Source organism: Beauveria bassiana, assembly GCF_000280675.1.
Source record: "Beauveria bassiana ARSEF 2860 unplaced genomic scaffold BBA_S00007, whole genome shotgun sequence".
NCBI lineage: Eukaryota > Fungi > Ascomycota > Sordariomycetes > Hypocreales > Cordycipitaceae > Beauveria > Beauveria bassiana.
This window is the reverse complement of record NW_007930842.1, coordinates 263,248-284,336: the sequence shown is the minus strand read 5'-3', so window position 1 is coordinate 284,336 and position 21,089 is coordinate 263,248. Positions and strand designations below refer to the sequence as shown.

At 54.8% G+C, this 21,089-nt stretch overlaps 9 protein-coding genes across 9 annotated transcripts in view; 4 read left to right on the top strand and 5 right to left on the bottom strand.

The window, feature by feature from the left end:
* Positions 1 to 2,568: 2,568 nt before the first annotated feature.
* On the bottom strand, positions 2,569 to 3,648 carry BBA_03308 (fatty acid hydroxylase superfamily protein; the record flags this gene model as incomplete). The annotated part of the gene is made up of 1 exon (XM_008598405.1): positions 2,569 to 3,648. One exon carries the CDS (start codon positions 3,646 to 3,648, stop codon positions 2,569 to 2,571), a length of 1,080 nt encoding a protein of 359 aa, XP_008596627.1.
* A 1,486-nt stretch (positions 3,649 to 5,134) lies between these two features.
* BBA_03307 (fungal specific transcription factor) lies at positions 5,135 to 7,462 on the bottom strand (the record flags this gene model as incomplete). Its single annotated transcript, XM_008598404.1, has 3 exons — positions 5,135 to 6,880; positions 6,931 to 7,260; positions 7,328 to 7,462. 3 exons carry the CDS (start codon positions 7,460 to 7,462, stop codon positions 5,135 to 5,137), a joined length of 2,211 nt encoding a protein of 736 aa, XP_008596626.1.
* Positions 7,463 to 9,841: 2,379 nt separating this feature from the next.
* On the top strand, positions 9,842 to 10,260 carry BBA_03306 (protein kinase subdomain-containing protein; the record flags this gene model as incomplete). Its single annotated transcript, XM_008598403.1, has 2 exons — positions 9,842 to 9,932; positions 10,025 to 10,260. The coding sequence occupies 2 exons, from the start codon at positions 9,842 to 9,844 to the stop codon at positions 10,258 to 10,260; spliced, it is 327 nt and encodes a 108-aa protein (XP_008596625.1).
* Positions 10,261 to 10,991: 731 nt separating this feature from the next.
* On the bottom strand, positions 10,992 to 12,426 carry BBA_03305 (tRNA isopentenyltransferase; the record flags this gene model as incomplete). The annotated part of the gene is made up of 2 exons (XM_008598402.1): positions 10,992 to 12,287; positions 12,349 to 12,426. The coding sequence occupies 2 exons, from the start codon at positions 12,424 to 12,426 to the stop codon at positions 10,992 to 10,994; spliced, it is 1,374 nt and encodes a 457-aa protein (XP_008596624.1).
* A 575-nt stretch (positions 12,427 to 13,001) lies between these two features.
* On the top strand, positions 13,002 to 14,657 carry BBA_03304 (preprotein translocase; the record flags this gene model as incomplete). Its single annotated transcript, XM_008598401.1, has 3 exons — positions 13,002 to 13,011; positions 13,181 to 14,525; positions 14,582 to 14,657. 3 exons carry the CDS (start codon positions 13,002 to 13,004, stop codon positions 14,655 to 14,657), a joined length of 1,431 nt encoding a protein of 476 aa, XP_008596623.1.
* Positions 14,658 to 15,374: 717 nt separating this feature from the next.
* Positions 15,375 to 16,969, bottom strand: BBA_03303 (FAD binding domain-containing protein; the record flags this gene model as incomplete). The annotated part of the gene is made up of 2 exons (XM_008598400.1): positions 15,375 to 16,823; positions 16,892 to 16,969. The coding sequence occupies 2 exons, from the start codon at positions 16,967 to 16,969 to the stop codon at positions 15,375 to 15,377; spliced, it is 1,527 nt and encodes a 508-aa protein (XP_008596622.1).
* A 1,544-nt stretch (positions 16,970 to 18,513) lies between these two features.
* Positions 18,514 to 19,149, top strand: BBA_03302 (histidinolphosphatase-like protein; the record flags this gene model as incomplete). The annotated part of the gene is made up of 1 exon (XM_008598399.1): positions 18,514 to 19,149. The coding sequence occupies one exon, from the start codon at positions 18,514 to 18,516 to the stop codon at positions 19,147 to 19,149; it is 636 nt and encodes a 211-aa protein (XP_008596621.1).
* Positions 19,150 to 19,448: 299 nt separating this feature from the next.
* Positions 19,449 to 20,374, bottom strand: BBA_03301 (homocitrate synthase; the record flags this gene model as incomplete). The annotated part of the gene is made up of 3 exons (XM_008598398.1): positions 19,449 to 19,495; positions 19,555 to 20,279; positions 20,370 to 20,374. The coding sequence occupies 3 exons, from the start codon at positions 20,372 to 20,374 to the stop codon at positions 19,449 to 19,451; spliced, it is 777 nt and encodes a 258-aa protein (XP_008596620.1).
* A 487-nt stretch (positions 20,375 to 20,861) lies between these two features.
* BBA_03300 (uncharacterized protein) overlaps positions 20,862 to 21,089 on the top strand; it is a gene marked incomplete at both ends in the record, with an annotated part of 675 nt that continues 447 nt past the window's right edge. Inside the window, one exon of the mRNA XM_008598397.1 lies at positions 20,862 to 21,014. Coding sequence (XP_008596619.1) covers positions 20,862 to 21,014 — 153 coding nt within the window. The remainder of the gene's footprint in view (positions 21,015 to 21,089) is intronic.

The window sequence follows — 21,089 nt, the reverse complement described above, 5'->3', positions numbered from 1 at the left end:
GACTCGAACACAGGGGTCTGTCCCAGCAATGCGAGTGATTGTTTGTTAGAAACGGATATTTACAGGTCGTCAGAAATCAACTTGATTCTGAATACGGATGTCAAGAAGAAGGGCATTATAAGTTGGTACTGCACCTCTGTTTGCTTTGCCCAAACCATATTTGAGCGTCATCATTTGGCATGCTTCACTTTGCTGGTAGGCCTCACTATACTGAGTACTTCGTCTAGTAACGCAAATAGTGCTCCACCCTCCGGCCCATCAAATCAAGGCACCTACCTAGGTACCTAGGTACTTTCTACCTCCTGTAATCTGTACGGTCGTCGGCTGTGCCTGGCATCCCGGCGGCTTCATCGACTTGCCTTTTCCCGCTCAACACTGCATCCGTCATCATCATCATCGCGAACCATTGCCTTGTCGCCAAGAAGAAATCATCGACAATCCTCGCCGGATCGCCCTCTCGGCGTCTTGCCAAGTGGCTTGGCCCCTACTTGCCGCCCTTTGCCCGATCGTTGCTTGGCGCCGAGCCACTGTCGGCATTCCAAATTGGCTCAGCCGCTATTGAGGCTGTGCAGGAATGCGAAACTGGGCTGCTGGATATTATTGTTAGTTGTTGTTATTACAGGCGCACCGAATGTTTTACAGCGACGTCCACGTTTGATCTTCCTGTCAATTATTCACCCAAGCAGTCGATTGCATAATTCAACTCGCTGTACGAATCAAGCGTTTGCTCTGAATGGATGCATGAAACAGAACCAAATCGTCACATCCAACATTTTATTGTATAAAAAAGAGCAAAACTTTTGATTACCCCTTTGCATGTTATCACGGCCACATGTGCAAGCGACCACACCAAAGAAAAATATAATAGACTAGCAATGATTCCATGTAGTTCGTTCGCATGATCCAAAACGCTTCATGCGTCTGCCTCAATGCCCTTCTTTTCGTCCTCTTTGGCAGCTTCGCCTTCACGACCACATTACCACGCAGATGCAGTCAGTCCGGCAGAGGGGCACGGAAGATGCAATGTAACCTGGCCGAGGGCACTTGGCCACTCCATTGCCACATATCCGCTGCGACTTGGCAGTGTTGCAAACCGGTTCGAATCGCAGGAATATTTTGTCATCGGTGTCTTCGATTGGCGCCGAGGACACCAGTGATAGGCTGGAGAAGACCGTCGACAAAACGTATGAGACCTGAACAAGAACAGAATAGTTAGAATTGGTCATGTATCATCTCCTTTGGGCGAGTAGAGCCAAACCTTCATGATTGAACTCGTAAAGTACTGGTGTATAGCTGCTGAGTCTTGAAAACTTGTTGTGTCTGATGTTGCCTCCACGAACATCATGAGCGTCATGCTGCCCGTACTTATACCTCGGAGCCATAGCGCACATGTAGTTCAAAATTTTCATGGCTAATACGGATTCAAGCACTCCAAAGTGCAAACAAAATGCCAAGCCAATTATTATTACAAATTCACAAAGGTTCCAACTGACACATCGCGAAATCGCTAGCCGTGTGGCCAAATTTACTCTTGCGCATGAGGAAAATTTTCACTGCCGACTCAACGGACTATAGATGCGCGGATACTACCAATTGAATTTGAAAAAACAAAAAAACACCCAAGCAGGTACCAGCCACAACTGGAGCCTGCCTAGAACCTGCACAGGTACGTAGTCTAGATGAATGGCTCTTCCTTCCTCATCGCGCCAAGACAACCACGGCTCACAGAGACATCGATAAACCAAAGAGCCTCATGGTCTGGACCTTGAAATCTGCATCCTCGCTTCTGCAAGTAAGCCCTGCTGCTACATGGCTGGTAAAAACCCTGCATGCGTACGCCACGGGTGCCAATCACGGTCAACGACGAGCACCGGGTGGTACCCCGCTCCTTTGGATACCGGAAAGCGTCGCATTATAAGGGCGCTGCACGCTCCTTTGAGCTGCAGTCCGTTATACCTTGCCGAAGCGATCATATACACTGCGGCATCTTTCATCTCGGCTAGCAAAGGAGACGGTAACCGACGTATTCGCCCCCGCCGTCTAAGCCGGCCGCATTTACGCAGACAGGCGACGGGCATATGCCGGACTCACGTCGATGTGGCCGGGTACATTTCCAGGCTCGGCATATTATTGAGAAGGAGAGCAAGAATTTTGCACAATCTCGGCGCTCAATTCGACAATCTACTCTGCCAGCGTGGTTCTGTCTACGGAGCTGTCTCGTAGCGACATGGTACGTTCCGTCGCCGGAGCAGTGCGTTGAGCTCTGAGGCAGATGAAAAATCTTGCGAGTAAATTGCTACATACTTTTGCTCGTTTTGCTCGTTACGTGATGGGAGTTTACCGTCCAGAGAATACCCAGCGCAAACCTCTCGATTCAGCCATGGGCTGCTCTACGGTGTTGGTATCATTGCATCCCCTTTCCTTTGCCAGACATGAATCGCTTCACAGTCATAGTCTCGATGATCGAGTATAAGCTTGCCGGACATCGTCCGTGCCTTCATCGTCCTCTAACATCCGTGCAGGGCTATCCGGGGCACAAGGCAAGGACATGCCATGTGCGGCATCTGACTAAATCATAGGAAACCACACCACTTTTGTGCGGTCGACGTGCGGCGTCTCCTCGCGCGGGTACACGGTGCCAAACAGGTGGTCCCACACGAGCGTCTGCTTGCCGTAGTTGAAGCTCTTCTTGCTGCCGCGCCGGTGGTGCATGTCGTGGTCCTCAACCGCCAGCGCCAGGCCCGAGCGGTCCCAGAGCCAGTCGAGCGTCGACGGCGGGTTCAGCAGCAGGCGCACGCCGCTGTGCCCGGCCGACTCGGTGAAGAGCACGTACATCTGGCACACCCACCAGTGGTAAAAGTCGAAGCGGTCGCCAAACGCCGCCCGCATCGCCAGGTACGTCAGCAGCGGGATGAGGAGCATGTCGCCCAGTTCCTGCTCGTCGTCGGCGTAGCCGGTGAGCATCGTGTTAGGGTGCTTGGTCAGGTGGTGTCGGCGGTGAAGCTTCCACAGCGCGGGCACGTCGTGCATGGCGCGGTGGTACCAGTAGAAGAAGAAGTCGAGCGCCAGCGTGTAGACGCCGGCGTGCACCGCGAGCCACGCCCACCACGCCGGGTCGGCCGCGACGTCGAGCGGGGCAACGGCGACGGCGTCGTCGGCACCACCACCGCGGTACGCGAGCAGCACCGTCAGGCCGGGCCGGCCGAGCATCAGCTTGCCGAGGGAGACGGCGACGCGGTCAACGCCCACGTCGGGTACGCCGTCGCGCGCGTGCTCGCCGTCGAGGAAGCCGTGCTCCTTACCGAGGCGCCGCAGCGCCGTCGTCAGCCGGCCCATCATGCTCAGCGCGCCCGCCGTGTACAGGCCAAAAACGAGCCACGCGGGCAGCGCGCGCCAGCCCGTCACCCGCAGCAGGACCTGGTGAGCGAGCATGGTGCCGAGCGCGCGCAGCAGCACAAAGACGTGCGACGTCCAGCTGGCGAGGACGGGCATCGGGTCCGTCTTGGCGTGCACGGGAATGTCGATGTCGTATTCTGGGTGTGCGGTAAGCTGCCCGGCGAGCAGCTTGTGCGACCACTTCCACCGGCTCCGGTCGCCGTGGAGCCAGGTCGACTTCATAGAGTCCTTGGGATTGACTTGCGTCGACATGGCTGACGGGAGAATGGCTGTCAGGGTTCTTGTCGCTGTTGGTCGGAGCAGGCAATGAGCGGCGTTGGGGTATTGGTCGTAGTTCGAGTGATGGATGTTTTCCCAAGTCAGAGCGGACAAGAGAATCTCAGTACAGCAGCCCTTCAATCACAAAAGATTAGAGTATAGGACCCTTGAGAAGCATGGGCTTTGCGTGGTCTGGTGTATTCCCCGTCCTCCTGTCCTTATAGTCTTCACAGCAGCAAAGGAAACCTCGGCTATGTCTGTGCGGACAGATGTCAGTCCGTTGTAAGGCATGCCGAGAGATTTAGACAGACAATCCCGTTCCTCCATTGATTAGCCGCTACCAATAAGTTGTCAAATCAGAACGGTTCATTATTGCAAGGCGGCCCGTGGCCGCCTTGCGGGGGTGCAGCCGTGGAAAGCGGAGTAAGGAAACCCGCCTCCGGTCCGGGGACGCGGGAGAATGTACCCGCGTATACAAGCTTGTTAAGGTCATCAGCCGCGGCAGGACGATCGCCTCAACATATAACCGTGTACCCAATTCTTCTTTGAATGTGCCTTTTGTGTGTTTGTCTCACTCCTGAGACTTTCTCTGCTGGTTGCGAGCCGTAAAAGCCGCTTGCAATCTTTCGAGAATCTTTCACACTGGGGGCTCAATGTTTGTCGTCTTAGACGAGCCAACGTCATTCTACCATCACACAACGTTCCCGTTTTATAAGGACCAAGTCTGGCCTCCTCTTGTACCGGTCCTCTCTGCATAGCCCACCCGGTCGGCACAGTCCACCTCTAGATTCAGACTCCGTCTTGGAGCAGTCGACTTCCTGATACTGACTAGTTAGTTCCTCCGCATCACTGTTGCCCCTTGGCAACACATGAAATGCAGGGTTCGGTGACTGCTACCAACGTGGAACCTTGGTAATAGTCAAAAGCCGAGACATTGCTAACTAGTTACACTAGCAACACCTAGGCAAGGACGGATCGGGAATCTGGGGCGAGGCCCATCTGCGTCGTGGCGGGGTGATCGACGTCAGCCCCTCCAAGATCGTCATTGCAAAACTTGTGCTCCTGTTGCTGCCACATGCAAGCACTGTGCTGCATATCTTGACATGCTATCAACACAGCACTGGCAAAGGAAAATCACGCAATATCTCAGGAGGCCATTTCGCATACGTGTGCCGTTCACAAAATAATCATGAAGTGGGTGGTGTATTATGATACATAGGTGGAGGAGAATGCCTCGACAACTCCAATGAAACGCCAGGTAGGAATCAAACAGTGAGGATGCCCCCGCACCTAGTCGTTTCTCGCTACAAGTCCCCGGCTCCTGCTTGTCCTCATTCGGACGTTATATGGAGAGAATGTTTGCCCCAGCGCCGAATTTTCTCCTCGCCGGGAGAAATGCCCCATACATTTGTGTGTATATATAACCATATATCCCGCTGAACTTTTCCAAAAGTCCTCCAAAAGCACGGCTACGCCCTAACTACATGCGCCGCATGCTGTCAATGTTATTCAGATTCAAGTTTCCGAGACCATAGTTGCCGTAGAGGGCAGCTGGAATCTGATCCGAGGTGGCAGGCATCATGTCGCCAAACATGTCCCAGTTCATAGCTGGCATATCGAGGAAGCTGCCCGAAAACGGATCAGGCTGCGGCTGTAGGGGCTGTTGGCTCATCTGCAGACCCATCATGGGCATGGCGGGCGTCGCAATCGTCGACGGCGTGCTCGTTGACCGGCAGTCGCTGGAGGGGAGCAGCTCTCGAATACGCTGGATGAAGCGCGGCGTCTCGAGCGGCCAGCCGGCCTGCAGAAATGAGGCTTCGCGGGCCTTCCAGGCCTTGAGAGCAAGCTGAGCCTGCGCGATGCGCGTCTTTTGCGACAAATCAAACAGCTCCTCATGGTACCCATAGGTGCTTTCGACGGTCGCCCAGCCTCGATCGGCCAAAGTGCCACGTGTGTGCGTGCAGAGCTGTGACGTCAGAAAAGAGAAGAAGTCAATGGAAAAGGTGATTCTCATGAACCACATGAAGCCGGCCTCTTTCATGCCCTCGTACAGGGTGAGCCGATGCTCAGAGCCAAGTACCATGATTTTGAACAAGTTGTCCTTGGGACCGAAAATTTCAGTTCCCCATTCGGGCTGGTCGCGCATGGGAATCAGCATCTCTTCCATATTTTTGAACATGAGAGGCCGAAACGCTTTGGCGGCAATGTGTATTTTGCCAGCTGAAGGGTCGCAGTGCTTTTCTTCCGTCTCAATGAGCTTGTCCTCGACGATACGTGATTGAGCACGATATTTGTTGAACATGGCTTGATGTCTAGCGTGATTGTACTCGCTCTCGTCGCTCTGGCCAAGAATGGCAGCCTCAAGCTCTGCCTCTTCGTCTGCGGTGGCGCTCATTCGCTTGAAATCGAACACCTGGCACATAATCATGACGAAAATCATCTCGGTAGGTCCCTCTCTGGGGCGAACGGGTTCGGCGGAGCCGGGAAACAAGTCGGCATCGTTGAGGTTGCTAGGGATTTTAGTGTCCCATTTTTGATTGAAGCTAGTATGCTGGCTGAGGCCGGAGAACATGCCGAGCTTGAAATCGTGCATGTATAACTGCCACCAGATTCTGCGTCGCATTTCGGTTTCGTAGGGCGTCATGCCGAGCTTCTCACCGTCGTGGTGGTAGCCCATCTTTTGAGCGATACGTACTGCCGTCGCACTCATGACCCAGGCCGAGTGGGTGTCTATGCGACTTTCGAGGGAGAAAAGGTAGATTATGAGGGCCTGCAGGGATATCATGTTATAATTTTTCAGATAGTTGAAGCGGATAAGGGCGGCCTTGGCGCCGGCGTTGAAATTGTGCAGGGCTTTTTCTCTGCTCATGCCGAGCATCTGGATGACCTCGTTCTCCTCAAGCGAGAGCGTAGCCAATGACAAGATGCTGAAGAGCAAAGCCTGGAAATCCAAGGGTACATTGCACAAATTGGTGGTAATTTCCACAATGTATGGTTGAACCGTGGGCACGTGGATGACTTTATTTAAAGGGTTGACTCTGTCGAGATATATCTGCCAGAGCCGGAAGACGTGGATGGGGTCTGGGAGTAGGTCCTCAGCGTTGGTTTGTGTATAATCGACGGAGAGGATCAAGTCGGTGTTGTTATCGGGGGTGAGCTCTTCGGGGCTTAGAATGCTGGCATCTTCCGGATCCTCGGCCTCAACGAGGCTGCGCATGGCCTGAAGCTGGGAAGTGTTAGCAGACGGCTACGCTGCAGCAAAGACTACGAGCTTACCTCTTCAATGACGGTGCCCCAGATCCGGCTATCCATGAATCTTGAGACTCCATCTTCTTGGATGATTTTGTACCGAGGTTGTGGGAGAGCTTGCGATTCTGTGGTGGCGCTGCTGGGAGTGTCTACCGCCTCTTTCCTGCTGCTGCTTGGAGTCGTGGTAGAAGGCGCGGGAAGGGGAGGAGGATTGGAGGCGGTGCTAGGAGGAGAGCCAGCGGTAGCATACTGCTTGAGAAGCTCCTCGCATCGAGCCAGACGCTCTTGGAGGTCTTGATTCGGGCGGCGACGCTTGCGCGCCGGGGCGGGTGTGCTGGGTGTGCATGTGACGCCAGCCTGCATAACAAGTGTTAGCTCATGAGCGCAATGACTGAGTGGATGTGGATGCATAGGCGATTCTGACCTTGAGACAATTGGAGCACGGGGTGCTGCGATCGCACTTGATCTTGCGGTGCTGGCAGAGGACGCAAGCGAGCACTCGGGGGCTCCTGTGAGTGTTTGGCGGCGGCGGCGGCGGCGGCGGCGGGACGGCGGACATGACGGCGATGAAGGAAGAAAACAGTCAAACAGCCTCAGGCAACTTCGAGGCAAAAACAAAGCCAGCGAGGCGACCAGGCAGTCGTCTTAAAAAACCAACGCGCGCAATGGAGGGGTGCTTGGTAGACGGGCTGCGCGAAACAAAGATCTGGTGAGGGTACCTAGGTGGGTAGTCTCAGGAAACGCAGGTGCCTAGAGAGGCCGCATTCCCACCAGATCGGGCAGGAACAGGTATCGCGGAGATTAATGGGCAAAGAGGGCGGGGCAGAGGGCGAGGAATAATGTTGAAGCCTTGCAGGCAGCAAGAAATGGTACGGCGATGCTGCGGGCTTGGAAATATGTGATTGTATGATGTATGAGCAGAAGTGGTGCCTTGGCGGGGTTTCGCTGTCGGAGCGGGTGGGCGTGTGTCGGTGCCGAGTGATGCCGCTAGTGTAGCTGAATGGCGGAACAAAGGAAGAAAGCTTTAATAATTATCGCGGCAGCCTGCTTCGGTGTTTGGATGGAGCATCGGCTTCGAGAGATTGACTAGGATATATTGTACAAGTCTGACGACAGGACGCGAATTGGATAATAACTTGCAGGTGAGCTGGAAGGGAGGGTGGATATGTATGTGTGATGAAAGTACCTAGGGTCGACAACGTCGGACAGGGCAGGAGAAAGGATCTCTGACCAGGCTGAGAGAATTTTCAAAGAGGAGCCAAAGCGATAAATGAATCACTGGCCACGAAAAGAACAGAGTCGAACTTGATTCTTCCATGCAGGCCAGCCGTGGGTGAGTGACGGGGACGGCCAGGCTGACAAAGTGCATACAGGTAGGTACCCAGGTAATTAATAAAAAGCTTAAATATTGCGTGCAGCGTTTTGAGGTCTGAAAAATGCTACAGCGGGCGCCGGTTGATCCTCAGGCGGGATAGCGGACTTGCGGTGGTACCTAGCGGAGCCACTAAAATACTGTTCCAGAAGGCTGCTTGCTGACTGGTGACTTGGAACCTCTGGAAACGCCTCTGGGTACTTCCTTATGAACAGACGTCGCTAATGCCACGCAAACTACCGAAGCGCATAGAACGATGTAGAGTAAAGTAACTAGCATCAACTCCATTTCCGCACATGTTCACATCCACATTCGTATCCGGATTCCATTCATCCATATTTTTCCCTGCATCGCCCGCTCTGCACCGGTCCAATTGTCTGCGTCCCCGTGGCTTGATCTGCCCTGCCCATGGCTAGCACCTTGCCAGCAAACGACACAATCGCGGAGTCCATTCCTGCAGCTAGTTACCAGCCTCAGCCTCATCATCGGATCCCGGGCAACAACTGTCTTTTGTCGTCGTCATTTCTACCGTGGCTGAGCCTGCCGCTGGGACCCTGCAATCTAACAAAGATGAATTGCCTTTGGCCGGATGACTGCCAGACGCAGATAAACCTAGCCTATCGGTGGCATCAGATATGTATCGTAGCCAGACACCCCCCACACCACTGACCGAACAAACATCGCAACTGCCAACGTTGGCCATCCGCCAACGAGCTGCATGTACAGCTTCGGAGCAAGGTCCAAAAACATCCAGCTTGGTCATGACTCGCCGGATTCGCCCGCTGATATGAAAGCTTCGCACTAATAAGACGAAATAAGACGAAAATCGATCACGGTCAACTGACCAACTTTCATTTGCGAATCTTCTCGACAAGAGAATTACTCGCTTCAGCCCTCCGGGCCTTCACGCTGCTGGGCAGGGGAGGCTGCTGGTGGACCCTTGCCTGAGTGGCCGCTAATACGCGTAACGTCCACGGAAGCCGGACGCGACAATGGCCGACCACCGATCACCAAAATTTCCAATAAGCCACCCCGAGTGATGCAACGCGGTGAGCCAATCCGCGAAATGAAGCTAGAAGCCCCTTTAGTCTCTACATCAATGTTCCTGCTCACAAGGAACATGCACTCGCCACGTTCATATACCGTTACAAGGACCTGCTTGTTTCGCTAATTGCTGCCCCTGCGTCCGAGGCTCAAACAAGACTCATTCATCTTCTGCGCGAAGCCGAAGTAGCTAGTGAGCAAGAGTTGAATGAAACATCCGACGATGACAACTATGCAGATGGCTGGGAAAAGCATCAACTTTTGCGGGAAAAGGTGGAAAAGGTCATTCTCCGTCTCGCCTGGCCCCTGTTTTAGAAGAAGGCGCCTCCGGACCTAGTCTGGTACCAGATTGTCCACTTTCGTCTTCAAACAATTGATGGAAAGCCCCAAGTCTTTGAAATTGGCCCTGACCAGGCTGCCTGTGCCCCAAAGACCGAGAGACAAGCCTGTGTCGACCATGCCTTCAAGCCAGACCCTCGGTTCCCATTATACTAGGCAGCCGGATTACAGGTCTTCCGCGAGATGAAAAGCGGTAGTAGTCCTGTGTGCAAGGTTCGCGCCCTCGGCAAGGTTGAAATTATGATGTCCAGGACGCCACAGATGGGCCTCGAAAGTGACAAACTCAAGAGGAAGATGGCGGCTTGGTCGCAATTCACGACGCCGAGGAGCGCATGAAAATCAAAATTGCTACACCGCGTCTCCTAGGCTACGTGACACACGCCGAAACGGGGATTATCATTGGCTTTCTGCGCGAATGGGTCGAGTCGTCCCACCTAGGCGCGACTCTAGACAGCATCTACATGGGCAATATTGACCTCGATACCAGACAGAAGTGGGCAGACCAGATCGAGGAAGCGATGACGGATCTGCATGACATTGGCCTCTTTTGGGGCGATTGCAAGCCAGTCAACGTCATTGTCGATGAGAAGCAGAACCTTTAGCTTCTAGACTTGGGCGGCAGCCTTACCCAGTGGTGAGTAGATAAGGAGCTAATTGGTACTCCGGAGGGACATAACCAAGAGCTTTTCAACTTTCAGAAATTTCTTGGCGTAGTAGAGCGCTATGGCAAGAAGTTTTGGGGGCACTATCACCATTTTTTAGTCTACAACATGAAAAACCGTTTATACCCTTTACAGACGTAGTCTAGCCGCATACCCGATTCATACCTCTTGTTATAGAACAAGAGGTACAGGCCAGGCAAGATCTTCTTTGCCCCGTCTTCTAACTGTCGTTGTAGGCCGGAGAAACGCGGCCAACGAGGCGACTGGTAAGGGTCCTGGTGACTCAACCGGTATGAGTCAATCCGCCGATCCCACGGTTCATGATACAACACAACCTCACGCCCCGTCATAGAGGGCCATGCAGTAGTTTGACCAGGACATATGTGTCTTCTCAGAGCCAAAGCAGCTTATCCCAGCCTGAAAAGTGTACATGCCGGACTGCTGCACCGCTATTCAGCCTTTATTTACGGGCTGTTGAATGATTCGACATGATCTTTAGTCGGCACGTCGACTCGCCCCCACGGTGTAGGGCTGACCAGGCGCATACCGTAACCATACAGACCTGCACCACATTTTGATTCTGTGTGACAAGCTTTCCGAAGGGTTTGTGCCTCATTTCTCCATTTTTGTGCTGTGTCCTACGTTGTGTTACTGAACAAGCGTTTTTGCTGTTATGGGCCCAACAATGCCGATATCCCAGTATCTGAATCCCCCTCGCTTTCCGCATCAGCCTGCTCCGCCGTTTTCACCGGCACAAGCGCCAGCTTTCTCCTCCTCTGCACAACCCGTCGATGACTGTAGCTCTTGACGTGCCTGTCCCATGCCTCCCTCGTCACCAGCGTCGTCCCGCACATCTCGCACGTCTGCTGCAGCGGCGTCGGCTTCGCGCGGGGCTCCGTCGCCGTCTCGAGCACGCGCCGCGCCACATCGGACAGGGCGTGCGGAGATTGCCTGAGTGCGCCGCGCAGAAATTGGTCGACAAGCGTCGCGGCGGGCGAGACCACCGTCTCCTGGTACCGCGTCGCGTCGGTGCTGTCCAGCACATAGAGGCTGTCAAGCGCGGACGCCCCGCGCTGCGTCAGTCTCGGGATCTGCTTGCTACGGATCCATTTGGTCTGGTAGTTGGCGTAGCGTCGGGTGGCCGTCTTCATGTCTTCCAAGCCCGCGTCCCTCAGCTTGGCCACCTGCTCGGCGGGCGCGCCGTTGGACGTAGCGGCAATGTAGGGCTCGAGCTGCTTGTAGCCGATGGACTGCCAGATTCCCTTTGTCGCATCCAGCACGGTGCCGTTTTTGTCACATTCTGATTTGAACTGGTGCAATTGTTGGACTTCTTCTGTCAAGCCCCGGGTGAACATTTGGTTTACCCGCTTGTCTAGGCGATCGCACAGAACATCGCGCTCGCAGTATACCCAGAGCAGAAGATTCTCCCAAGGCGAAGACTCTGCTTCGGCAGCTGCGGCGGTGGCTTTGCGTTGCTCCTGCTCTGCATACAGGGCTGACGCTCTTTTGCCTGTATGGAGATAGATTTCCAGAGATCGCTGAATTTTGCGACGGTCGTTTGGATGCCATCTTTCCGCCATTTCGGGGTCGACGCGACGAAGCTCAGCGAGCATGTCCTCTGTCGAGGCCTCGAGGATGGGAAACGACTTGGTCTCGTCTTGCTGGACATCGTCGAGAATGGCGTCTGTGAAGAGCAGCGGCTCGACGTAGTAATGAGTGCCGCCCACAAGAATGGGCAGATTGCCTCTGCTGCGAATCTCACGAATAGTCTCCAGCGCGTGCTTTTTGAATTCTGTAACGTCCCAGGGCACGTCACTGAGAGGGATGCGGTCCAGCAGGTGGTGCGAAATGCCGCGCTGCTCTGCAGCTGTGATTTTATTGGTAATGATGGGCAGGCCACGGTAGAGCTGCATTGCATCTGCATTGATGACTTCTCCACGAAATCGAGTTGCGATTTCTACTGCCAACTAAATAAAGTTTTGGTGAGCACTGAATCTGGCGCACTCAGTTGGTACCGACGTAGCATACCTCGGATTTTCCCGTTCCTGTCGACCCCAATATCACAATGAGCGGCTCCTTTGGGACCGTGGAATTTGCCATTGTCATTGTAGAGACATGGCGACGGAGGAGAAGCCTTGTCCGATTGAGCATTCGCCGGTTTGTGCTGTTTGGTATGTTAGTGGCGCAACGGGCAGCGCTTTTGTGATATCATCAAAGCATTCAACTTCCCCACAGGGCTGTCAGCTAGCAGAAGCTTCTTCAAAGACAGGAGCTTGACTCAGGCCAGACAAGGAAGACGAGTTGGGCTGTTAGGCTGATGGTCTGAAAGTATTGAAGATGGCTTGTGAGTGGTGGATTACTGGGCTATTAACGCTATAACAGCCGTCTGATGCCCTGTAATAGTGCCAGACGCAGGGGCCCAAGCTGCTCTTTGGTGCGTCCACAAACTTCCATCACTCCAACCTAAAGGGTCACGTGCATCACCCCCGTTCTTTTCTGGACACATCTGCATTTTGGAGCTTGAAGCCAGATTGCTGGCCCCCGACCCAAGGACCGCCTCCTCCCTATCCTGCCACCACCACCCTTTTTTTGAGCTCATCGCAGCTCCTTCTTTTCCTTCATTTCTTTCCTTTGGATGAATTGAGTCTCTTGTTTATTGTTTTCCTTTCACTGCCGCCACCATGAGTTCTCGTACGTTGACAGCCTTTTACTTTCCGCCCCTCGTCTGTTCTCGCCATGTCGCTCTTTTGTCGCGCGACTGCTCGCCGTCGTCTGCAAGCGGCCGAACCGCATCGCCCGACGCCATTGCGCATCAATTGGCTCTTCTCCAGCTTCTGCTAACATGCGCTCTTACTTTTAGTCCGTTTTCTTGACTTGGTCAAGCCGTTCGTGCCGTTCCTCCCCGAGGTTCAGCAGCCCGAGACCAAGATCCCCTTCAACCAGAAGATTATGTGGACTGCCCTGACTCTCCTCATCTTCCTGGTCATGAGCCAAATGCCCCTTTACGGCATTGTCTCTTCCGACAACTCGGACCCTCTCTACTGGCTACGTATGGTCATGGCCAGTAACAGAGGAACTCTGATGGAACTGGGTATTACCCCCATCATCTCCTCTGGTATGGTCTTCCAGCTTCTCGCCGGCACCCACATGATCGACGTCAACCTCGACCTCAAGTCCGACCGCGAACTCTACCAGACTGCCCAGAAGCTCCTGGCTTTCATCCTCTCCGCCGGTACCGCCACCGTCTACGTCTTCTCTGGCCTTTACGGACCTCCTGGTGACCTTGGTGCTGGTATCGTCTTCCTCCTGATTCTCCAGCTTATTGTCGCCGGCATGATCGTCATTCTCCTCGACGAGCTTCTCCAGAAGGGATACGGTCTCGGCAGCGGTATTTCTCTCTTCATTGCCACCAACATTTGCGAATCCATCATGTGGAAGGCCTTTTCTCCTACCACCATCAACACTGGTCGTGGCCCCGAGTTCGAGGGTGCCGTCATCGCTCTCTTCCACCTACTCATGACCTGGCCCAACAAGCAGCGTGCTCTCCAGGAGGCCTTCTACCGCCAGAACCTCCCCAACATCATGAACTTGTTCGCCACGATTCTCGTCTTCGTCGCTGTCATCTACCTCCAGGGTTTCCGTGTCGAGATTCCCGTCAAGTCTTCCCGCCAGCGTGGTGCTCGCGGCTCCTACCCTGTCCGTCTCTTCTACACTTCCAACATGCCCATCATGCTGCAGTCTGCTCTGTCTTCCAACGTCTTCCTCATCAGCCAGATGCTCTACTCTCGCTTCTCTGACAACCTTCTCGTCCGCCTTTTCGGTATCTGGGAGGCCAAGGACGGCTCCGCCCAGCTCCACGCCGTTTCTGGTCTCGTCTACTATATGTCGCCCCCCCTCAACTTCAAGGACGCTCTGCTCGATCCCATTCACACCGTCACCTACATCGTCTACATGCTTGGTGCCTGCGCCCTCTTCTCCAAGACCTGGATCGAGGTCTCCGGCTCTAGCCCTCGTGACGTCGCCAAGCAGCTCAAGGATCAGGGTCTCGTCATGGCCGGTCACCGTGACCAGAGCATGTACAAGGAGCTCAAGCGCATTATTCCCACCGCTGCTGCCTTTGGTGGTGCCTGTATTGGTGCCCTCTCTGTTGCGTCCGACCTCATGGGCGCCCTCGGCTCTGGTACTGGTACTCTCCTCGCTGTCACGTAAGTTGCTCGGTCTCTCTATTGAAGACTCAATTCGGTTACTAATCATTGTATAGCATCATCTACGGTTACTTTGAAATCGCTGCCAAGGAGGGTGATCTGTCCGGCATGAAGGGCATGATCATGGGCTAAACACCAGTGACGAGCCATTTGTTTGATTAACATTTAATCATGGGGTACCGGACGACGGGGATCGAAAAGGCCCATTGCATTTACGAATCTTGTAACACTATGGTGTGGGGGATAAAAATTGGCGCAATACAATGGAAGGGAGATGTTATTTCCTGATCATGCAATGGAAGTCAACGACGGCTGCCAGTAGTCGCAGTGAACCGACATAATGAGGCGATTTCTTGACTGGGCTCGCTTCTCGCTTAGGTGGGTGGTGGCAGACGGCAGGCCTATTTCAACAGGCGAGAACCGTCCCATTTGTATGCAAACAATAAAACAAATAGAGAAAAGCTACACTGTAAAAACGTTTTCTGTCAACTTTGGCCGGGCTGTACGACTCTCTCCTGCGGCCTAGTTGGGGCAAATCTCGACGTCACTCGGGTCCGGGGGGTGTCCAGAACCGCAAAGGCTCGGCCACTCATGGGGCGACTTGCGATTATATAACTGCGATCAAAACCTAATGTCAACTCCCCTTACAATGCTGTGAAGCTACACAATATATAAAAATAGGGTCGGGCAGTCTGGGGTCTCCAGCATCGGGCTAGCCTGGACAGGTGTGTACATGTACAATTATCGGTAAATCGGAAACGAGCAAATAATGCAACACTTGCTAGTGCTGTACGCCGAAGCCACACGACGTGCACTTTGAGCAAGGCAGAAAAGGGCCACAGCTCTTTCTCAGTAGAGCTTAAAGTAGCCTCTCCACAGCCGTTGCAGGTCTCTTTGCGGATCATACCGCAGCGACGTCTGCAGCAGCTCCAGGTAATTCTTGGGCCCGTAGCGCTGCAAAACATGCTGCCATTCACCACCATAGTTCATGTACACGAACCGTCGACTCGCGCCGCGCCGCCGCGTCTCCTCCTCCGCAGCGCGCACCAGCTCCCGCGTAGACTGCAGCACGGCCTCGTCGAGTGCCTCGTCGTCCCAGGCTGTGAGGAAGTGCATCATGACCATGGGTCCGTCGTCGGGCGACAGGCCCATGGAGTTGCCGCCGCGTTCGTGCGAGGCGCGCAGGTGGCTGCTGGAAATGGCCTGGTAAATGGCAAAGGGCGAGTACGTGGCGCCGCGGGCGGCAGCCTGCGGGACGAGATCCAGGATGGCGTCTTCCCATAATGAGAGGAGCTTTGTGATGACGGTGGGCGAGCCGGCGGCAAAGGCGATATTGGACCAGGCCTGGCGCTGCCCATAAGGGGTCGAGATGGACCGGGACACGGTGGTGAGGTTGGCGACCATGCTGATGTTGCTGAGGGCACCGGGAATGGCGTCAAAGGGCTGAAAGGCAGGCGGTGTGGCGTATGTCGATGCATTGAGAGCTGGCGGCGGCGGCGTGGCATGAAAGAAGCTGGCGAGGTTGATGAAGCCGCCATAGCTGGGCTGATGCGTACGCACAAAGTACGCATGGGCGTCGGGATCGTCCTCGATGCCCCGTGTGAAGAGCGCCGTCGCCGCCTCGGCGATTGCCTCTTTTGCCTGGCCGCCGGCAAAAACGACAGTCCTCGTCCACAAGTCGCCCTGCCGAATCGTCGCGAGATCAAACCTCGTCACCACGCCAAAGCTGGAGCCGCCGCCGCCCTTGAGGGCCCTGAATAGATCCTGGTGCTGCTCGGCCGACGCGTGCACAATCTCGCCCGACGCGAGCACCACCTCGAAGCCGCGCACATTGTCGCAGGCCCAGCCGTGGCGCCCCGAAAAGTACGAGAAGCCGCCGCCGAGGAGCAGGCCGGCCACGCCAACGTCGGCGACGCGACCGCCGAGCACCGCGAGCCCGTGGGGGTCCAGCGCCGCTGAGACGTCGCCCCAGCGCAGGCCGGCGCCGACCGACACGATTGTCCCGTCGTCGTCGACGAGACGGAGCGTGCGCAGGAGCGCGAGGTCTATCGTCACGCCGTAGTCGGTGTTGGAGCCGTTGGCGTGCGCTGTGTGGCCGCCGGCGCGGACGGTGAATGGCGCAGAGGCGCTAATTAGTGTGGTCAGGACGAGGGCGACCTCGGAGGCGGTCGCGGGCGTGACGAGGCAGGCGGGACGTTGTGTGCTCTGCCGCGCGGACCAATACGACATGCAGGTGGTGTAGGTCGTCGAGTTGGGGTAGGCGACCCGGTCCCCGAGCGAGTCGGAGAGCGCAGAGCACTACATTTCGAGAGTCAGGATAATCTGCACAGGAAAAAAAAAAGATGTACCACTGTTGTTGTACGTACAGCATTGAGGATGTTGTTGGCGAATACACCTGCATTGAGGAGGACGCTGATAAGCCCTAGCCTTGGTGGCAGTCGCATGGTTTAATGTATTGGTGGAATAACCAGTAAGGATATTCAAAGAAGTAGCATTCTGAGAAACATCGAGGCAACTCTGGGTTATTAGTGAAAGGCCCAGGCGGAGTAATTTCAAAGTAATTATGCCCTTGCGGTTCATTCATCAAAGGCCCGGCAAATCATAGCCTACTGGGGCGATGCAACGCTTGAACTTGGGCGTTTTCATCTTTTCGATCCGGCAGTGACGAAAGCGGTAATCTTGGCCCTGAACGCCACACGAGCTGTCATGTCCGCAGCCCATGCAGGGCCGAAATAGCACCCAATAGATGGCAGGCCTCGGAGTATTGTATTGGCTTCACTTCCTTCTCCACCGCTAGTCTGACCGTCAGGAACCTGCTCGCAGTCTAGAGCTTCGTCGTATCCATTGCAGTTGCCGACGGCTGCTTTCAAGACCCAATAAGATGCCCGATGCCCCTGCGCATGCAAACCCTACGCAAAGTTACTCGCGAGGGCTAAAGCGGCACAAATTGAATCGGCGATAAGGCATTCGAGACGTGGTCGAGCGATCGAAAACCCGATTTGGCTTCTGTTCTTAAGCTATTGTGGCACTCATCGGCCTTTGCAACAGGGCAACATCAATTACCAAACCAACGCCTTTCGACCTACAGCCCTCAAAGATTTACAATGTCCCTACATCGTATGGCTAGTCTCTTCTCGTTTCCCCTTTTTGTTAGAGAGAAATTTCAATTGACTCTAAAGTTGCCAAGAAGCCGACCCGTCTCCAGCCTTTCCCCGAACCCCCAGCCATGACCCAACTCCGAGCATAATTACTATTGATAAGGCGGGCACTAACACGACACTAGCCAGCCAAACTACCGAGCGGTCTGGATAGATTTCTTGGAAATTGCCCAAAATCGAGGGACATTTATTAGCGCCCATTTTTGTTCCTTTCTCTGCCACGAGTTATCTTGCTTGCTGACACGGCGGACACGACAATTACGACGCTGAGAGAATCTTACATCGTCTCCAACTAATCAATTTCTCCGCCATATGAACATGGCCATCTACCCTCGTTCTTGCGCTTCTTCTTTCTCGTTGTCTAGGCCGGGGCAGTTCTCCGAGTACATTGCCACATCAAATTCACATCTATTATTTACCAGGTCACTGATATTTATGCAAGTTCTATAATTATTTACAGACACACGTTCTGGGGCTTGACGAAGCGCCAATGACTTTTGTGCGCTGGTTTTTTTCAAAAAGACCATCTAAAAACAGTGAAAATTCTGCGGCTTCAATAACATACTTTGTTGGATTGTACAGCAAACGCAAAAGGCGTGGGCTATTGAACAATTCTGCTGGCGCGCTTGGAAGCTGGTTACATCTCGGCACCAACAGCTTCCGAGACGTCATGGCTCCATTCTGCGCGCGCCTCAGCAGTTTCATCAACTGTCCCCTCGATTTTCTCTCTTCTCAATGTTAAACGAAAAGTATCCAGCATGATCTTGGGTTTCTGCCGCATTTTATAACGGGAATTCTTCATACACACACCCTCGCACACATCACCAACCATGGCGGCGGATATTGGCCCCATCACCCTCATCCTTCCCTCAAAATACGCCCGCGCCAAGGCGGCAGCCACCTCTTCCTCCTCCTCCTCGTCACCACCACCGCCGCCACCGCCGTCGATCGACTGGCTCACCGGCACATGGACCGTGACGCACTCTACGCTCTCCATGTGGCGCTCCGCGCGCAACGTGCGCATCACCTACGCGCCGCTCGCCGCCGCCCGACCCGCGGACGGCCGCGCGCGCATCGACGACCTGGTCGAGTACGAGCCGTCTGACAAGGTGGGCGTGCTCAAAACGGTCGCTGGCGTCGACACGCGCAACGACGGCGACGGCGACGGCGGCTGCGGCTGGGACTGGCGCGGCAAGGGCTGGCTGTTCTTCGTGTCCAGCCACTGGGAGGTGCTGGGCTGGGGCGAGACGCCCGCCGGGGAGCGCTGGGCGGTGACGTGGTTTGCGCCGACGCTGTTTACAAAGGAGGGCGTCGACGTGTACTCGAGTCGCCGCGAGGGAGTCTCAGAGGCCGTGTACGGAGAGATAAGCAAGGCGCTGCGCGGGATGGAGGCGCAGCCGCTGGTGGACATGACGACAAACGACATGCGGCCCGTGGAGATTAAGCTACCGTGGACGGAGAAATAAGGTGGCGGCTATAAGACTGGAATTAATGTACAGCGTTGAAACATGTGTGATCATAATATAGTTTAATAGATAATCATATGGGGTATCATTTACGTCCTGTCTCATCATCCTGTCGGCCATGTCTATCTCGGTCTCGTGAGTGTGATCGATGCCGCCGCCGTCTTTCATCACGACTCCGTTCTCTGCTCCGGTCGCGATCTCGGTGACGATGTCTCTCTCGTTCATCCTCTCCTCTTCTACGAGACCCCCCACCATGACCAGACCCTCCTCGCCTCTCATCTGACGTTGGGGACCGCGACCTATGCCTCCTTGAGCGGTGCTCCCGCCCCCCATGGCGCCCTCTCCGCTCATCCTCCCTCTTCAGCTGCCGCAGCTCCCGCTCCCGCTCGTCTTGAAACTTTTTACGCTCCTGCTTGAGCTCGCGCACCTTGGCGGCGCCCTGCTTCATCATTGCCAGCGGATCGCTCGCCACGATGCGCTTCTCGTCGCGCTCTTTGCGCTGCGGGTCGTCGCGGCCCCAGACATTCTTCATCACCGCCATTGTCTGCTGCTCCTTGCGCCCGCCCGCCGAGTACCAGGGCGCATCGAGCCCTGGCTGGCCGCCGGCGTTGGCAAAGCGCATTGTATACTGGTCTTCGTATTCACGCCTCTTGCGGCTCGCCTCTCGCTCCGCATCCTCATTCTTCTCGGTATGGGCGTGGTTCTTGTTGTTGCTGTCCCTGCCAAACAGGTCAATGTGACCCCGGCGGTCAACAATGGGCGCTGAGCTCGTGGTGCGCTTCGCTTCCGTGGCGGCCCGGCTCACAGTGAGCTCGCGCTCCTTGGCGATGCGCAGCTCAAAGTCGGTGTCGTCTTCGCCGTGGCGCTTTCGCGGCCGCCTGCCTGTGCCAAGACTGTGCGACGGCCTGCTCCCGCTCGCCGCCTCTGGCTCGAGCGCGGCAGCTTCTTCATCTTGTTCAATCGGGGGCGGTACTTCGCCACGTAGAATGGCTAGTCGTCGTGCCGCATCGACTTCCTGCATGCGATGCTCCTCGGCCTCCTCGGCCGCTTTGGCTTTGGCCTCGTCGCGACGCACGCGCTCGATGTTGTCCTTGTTATATACGTTCCATGATTTCTTGCCTAGCAGATGACTTGAGATTTGGGTGAGCGGAATGCCTCTATCGAATAAGGGATTCTCGGCTGAAGGAACTTACAGAGGCATATTTGGTCCGGGTTTCTACCACATATGATAGTTGCGCAACCAGAATTTATGCGCAAGGCTGAAGATGCTCAAGGTAAGAATCTTGTGGCTGCCAGGCCTAAAACGAGGTTTGGTAATTAACAGGTTAGTGGGGAGCTGTCACTGGGTGGCGGAGGTCGTTACAGGCCTTCTCAGGCGTTGTGGGGTGCATACAGCGACTCAAGACTCAGGCAACGGCGACCGCTGTTACCGGCTGGACTCGCTTCGGCAAGGCTTCGACGAGCGTGATTCGAGGTAGACACTGGCTGTGAAATCCATTGAGGGAAAATATTATGTAAATGTAACAACGATGCAGATCGGATAAGAATAGGCGCAACGTGATACATGTCCGAATGATTGCTCGGTGTAAGTCGCAAGTGGGGCTTCTAATCACAACCTCAACCAGCACCAGCTTTTGAGTTGCAAAAAAATTCGTTTCTGAAGAGAGCACCTCACCCATGACATTCACGCAGCCTTGCCGCCCCGGTCCGCAATGAGTGACTCGGAATACGATGGCCTTCTCAATATTGAAGTCTCCGACGCCGAGGACACGCCCGCTGAGAAGAAAGCCAAGCGCACCGGGCAGTCGGAGGAGGCATTCCAGGCAGTGCGCAAGACGTACGTGACCAAGGTTCAAAACGGCGATGTAAGTGCCATCATAATCAAGTCACAAACCGGGCAGTATCTTGGTTTCTTTCTCTCTCTCTCTCTCTCTTCTTTT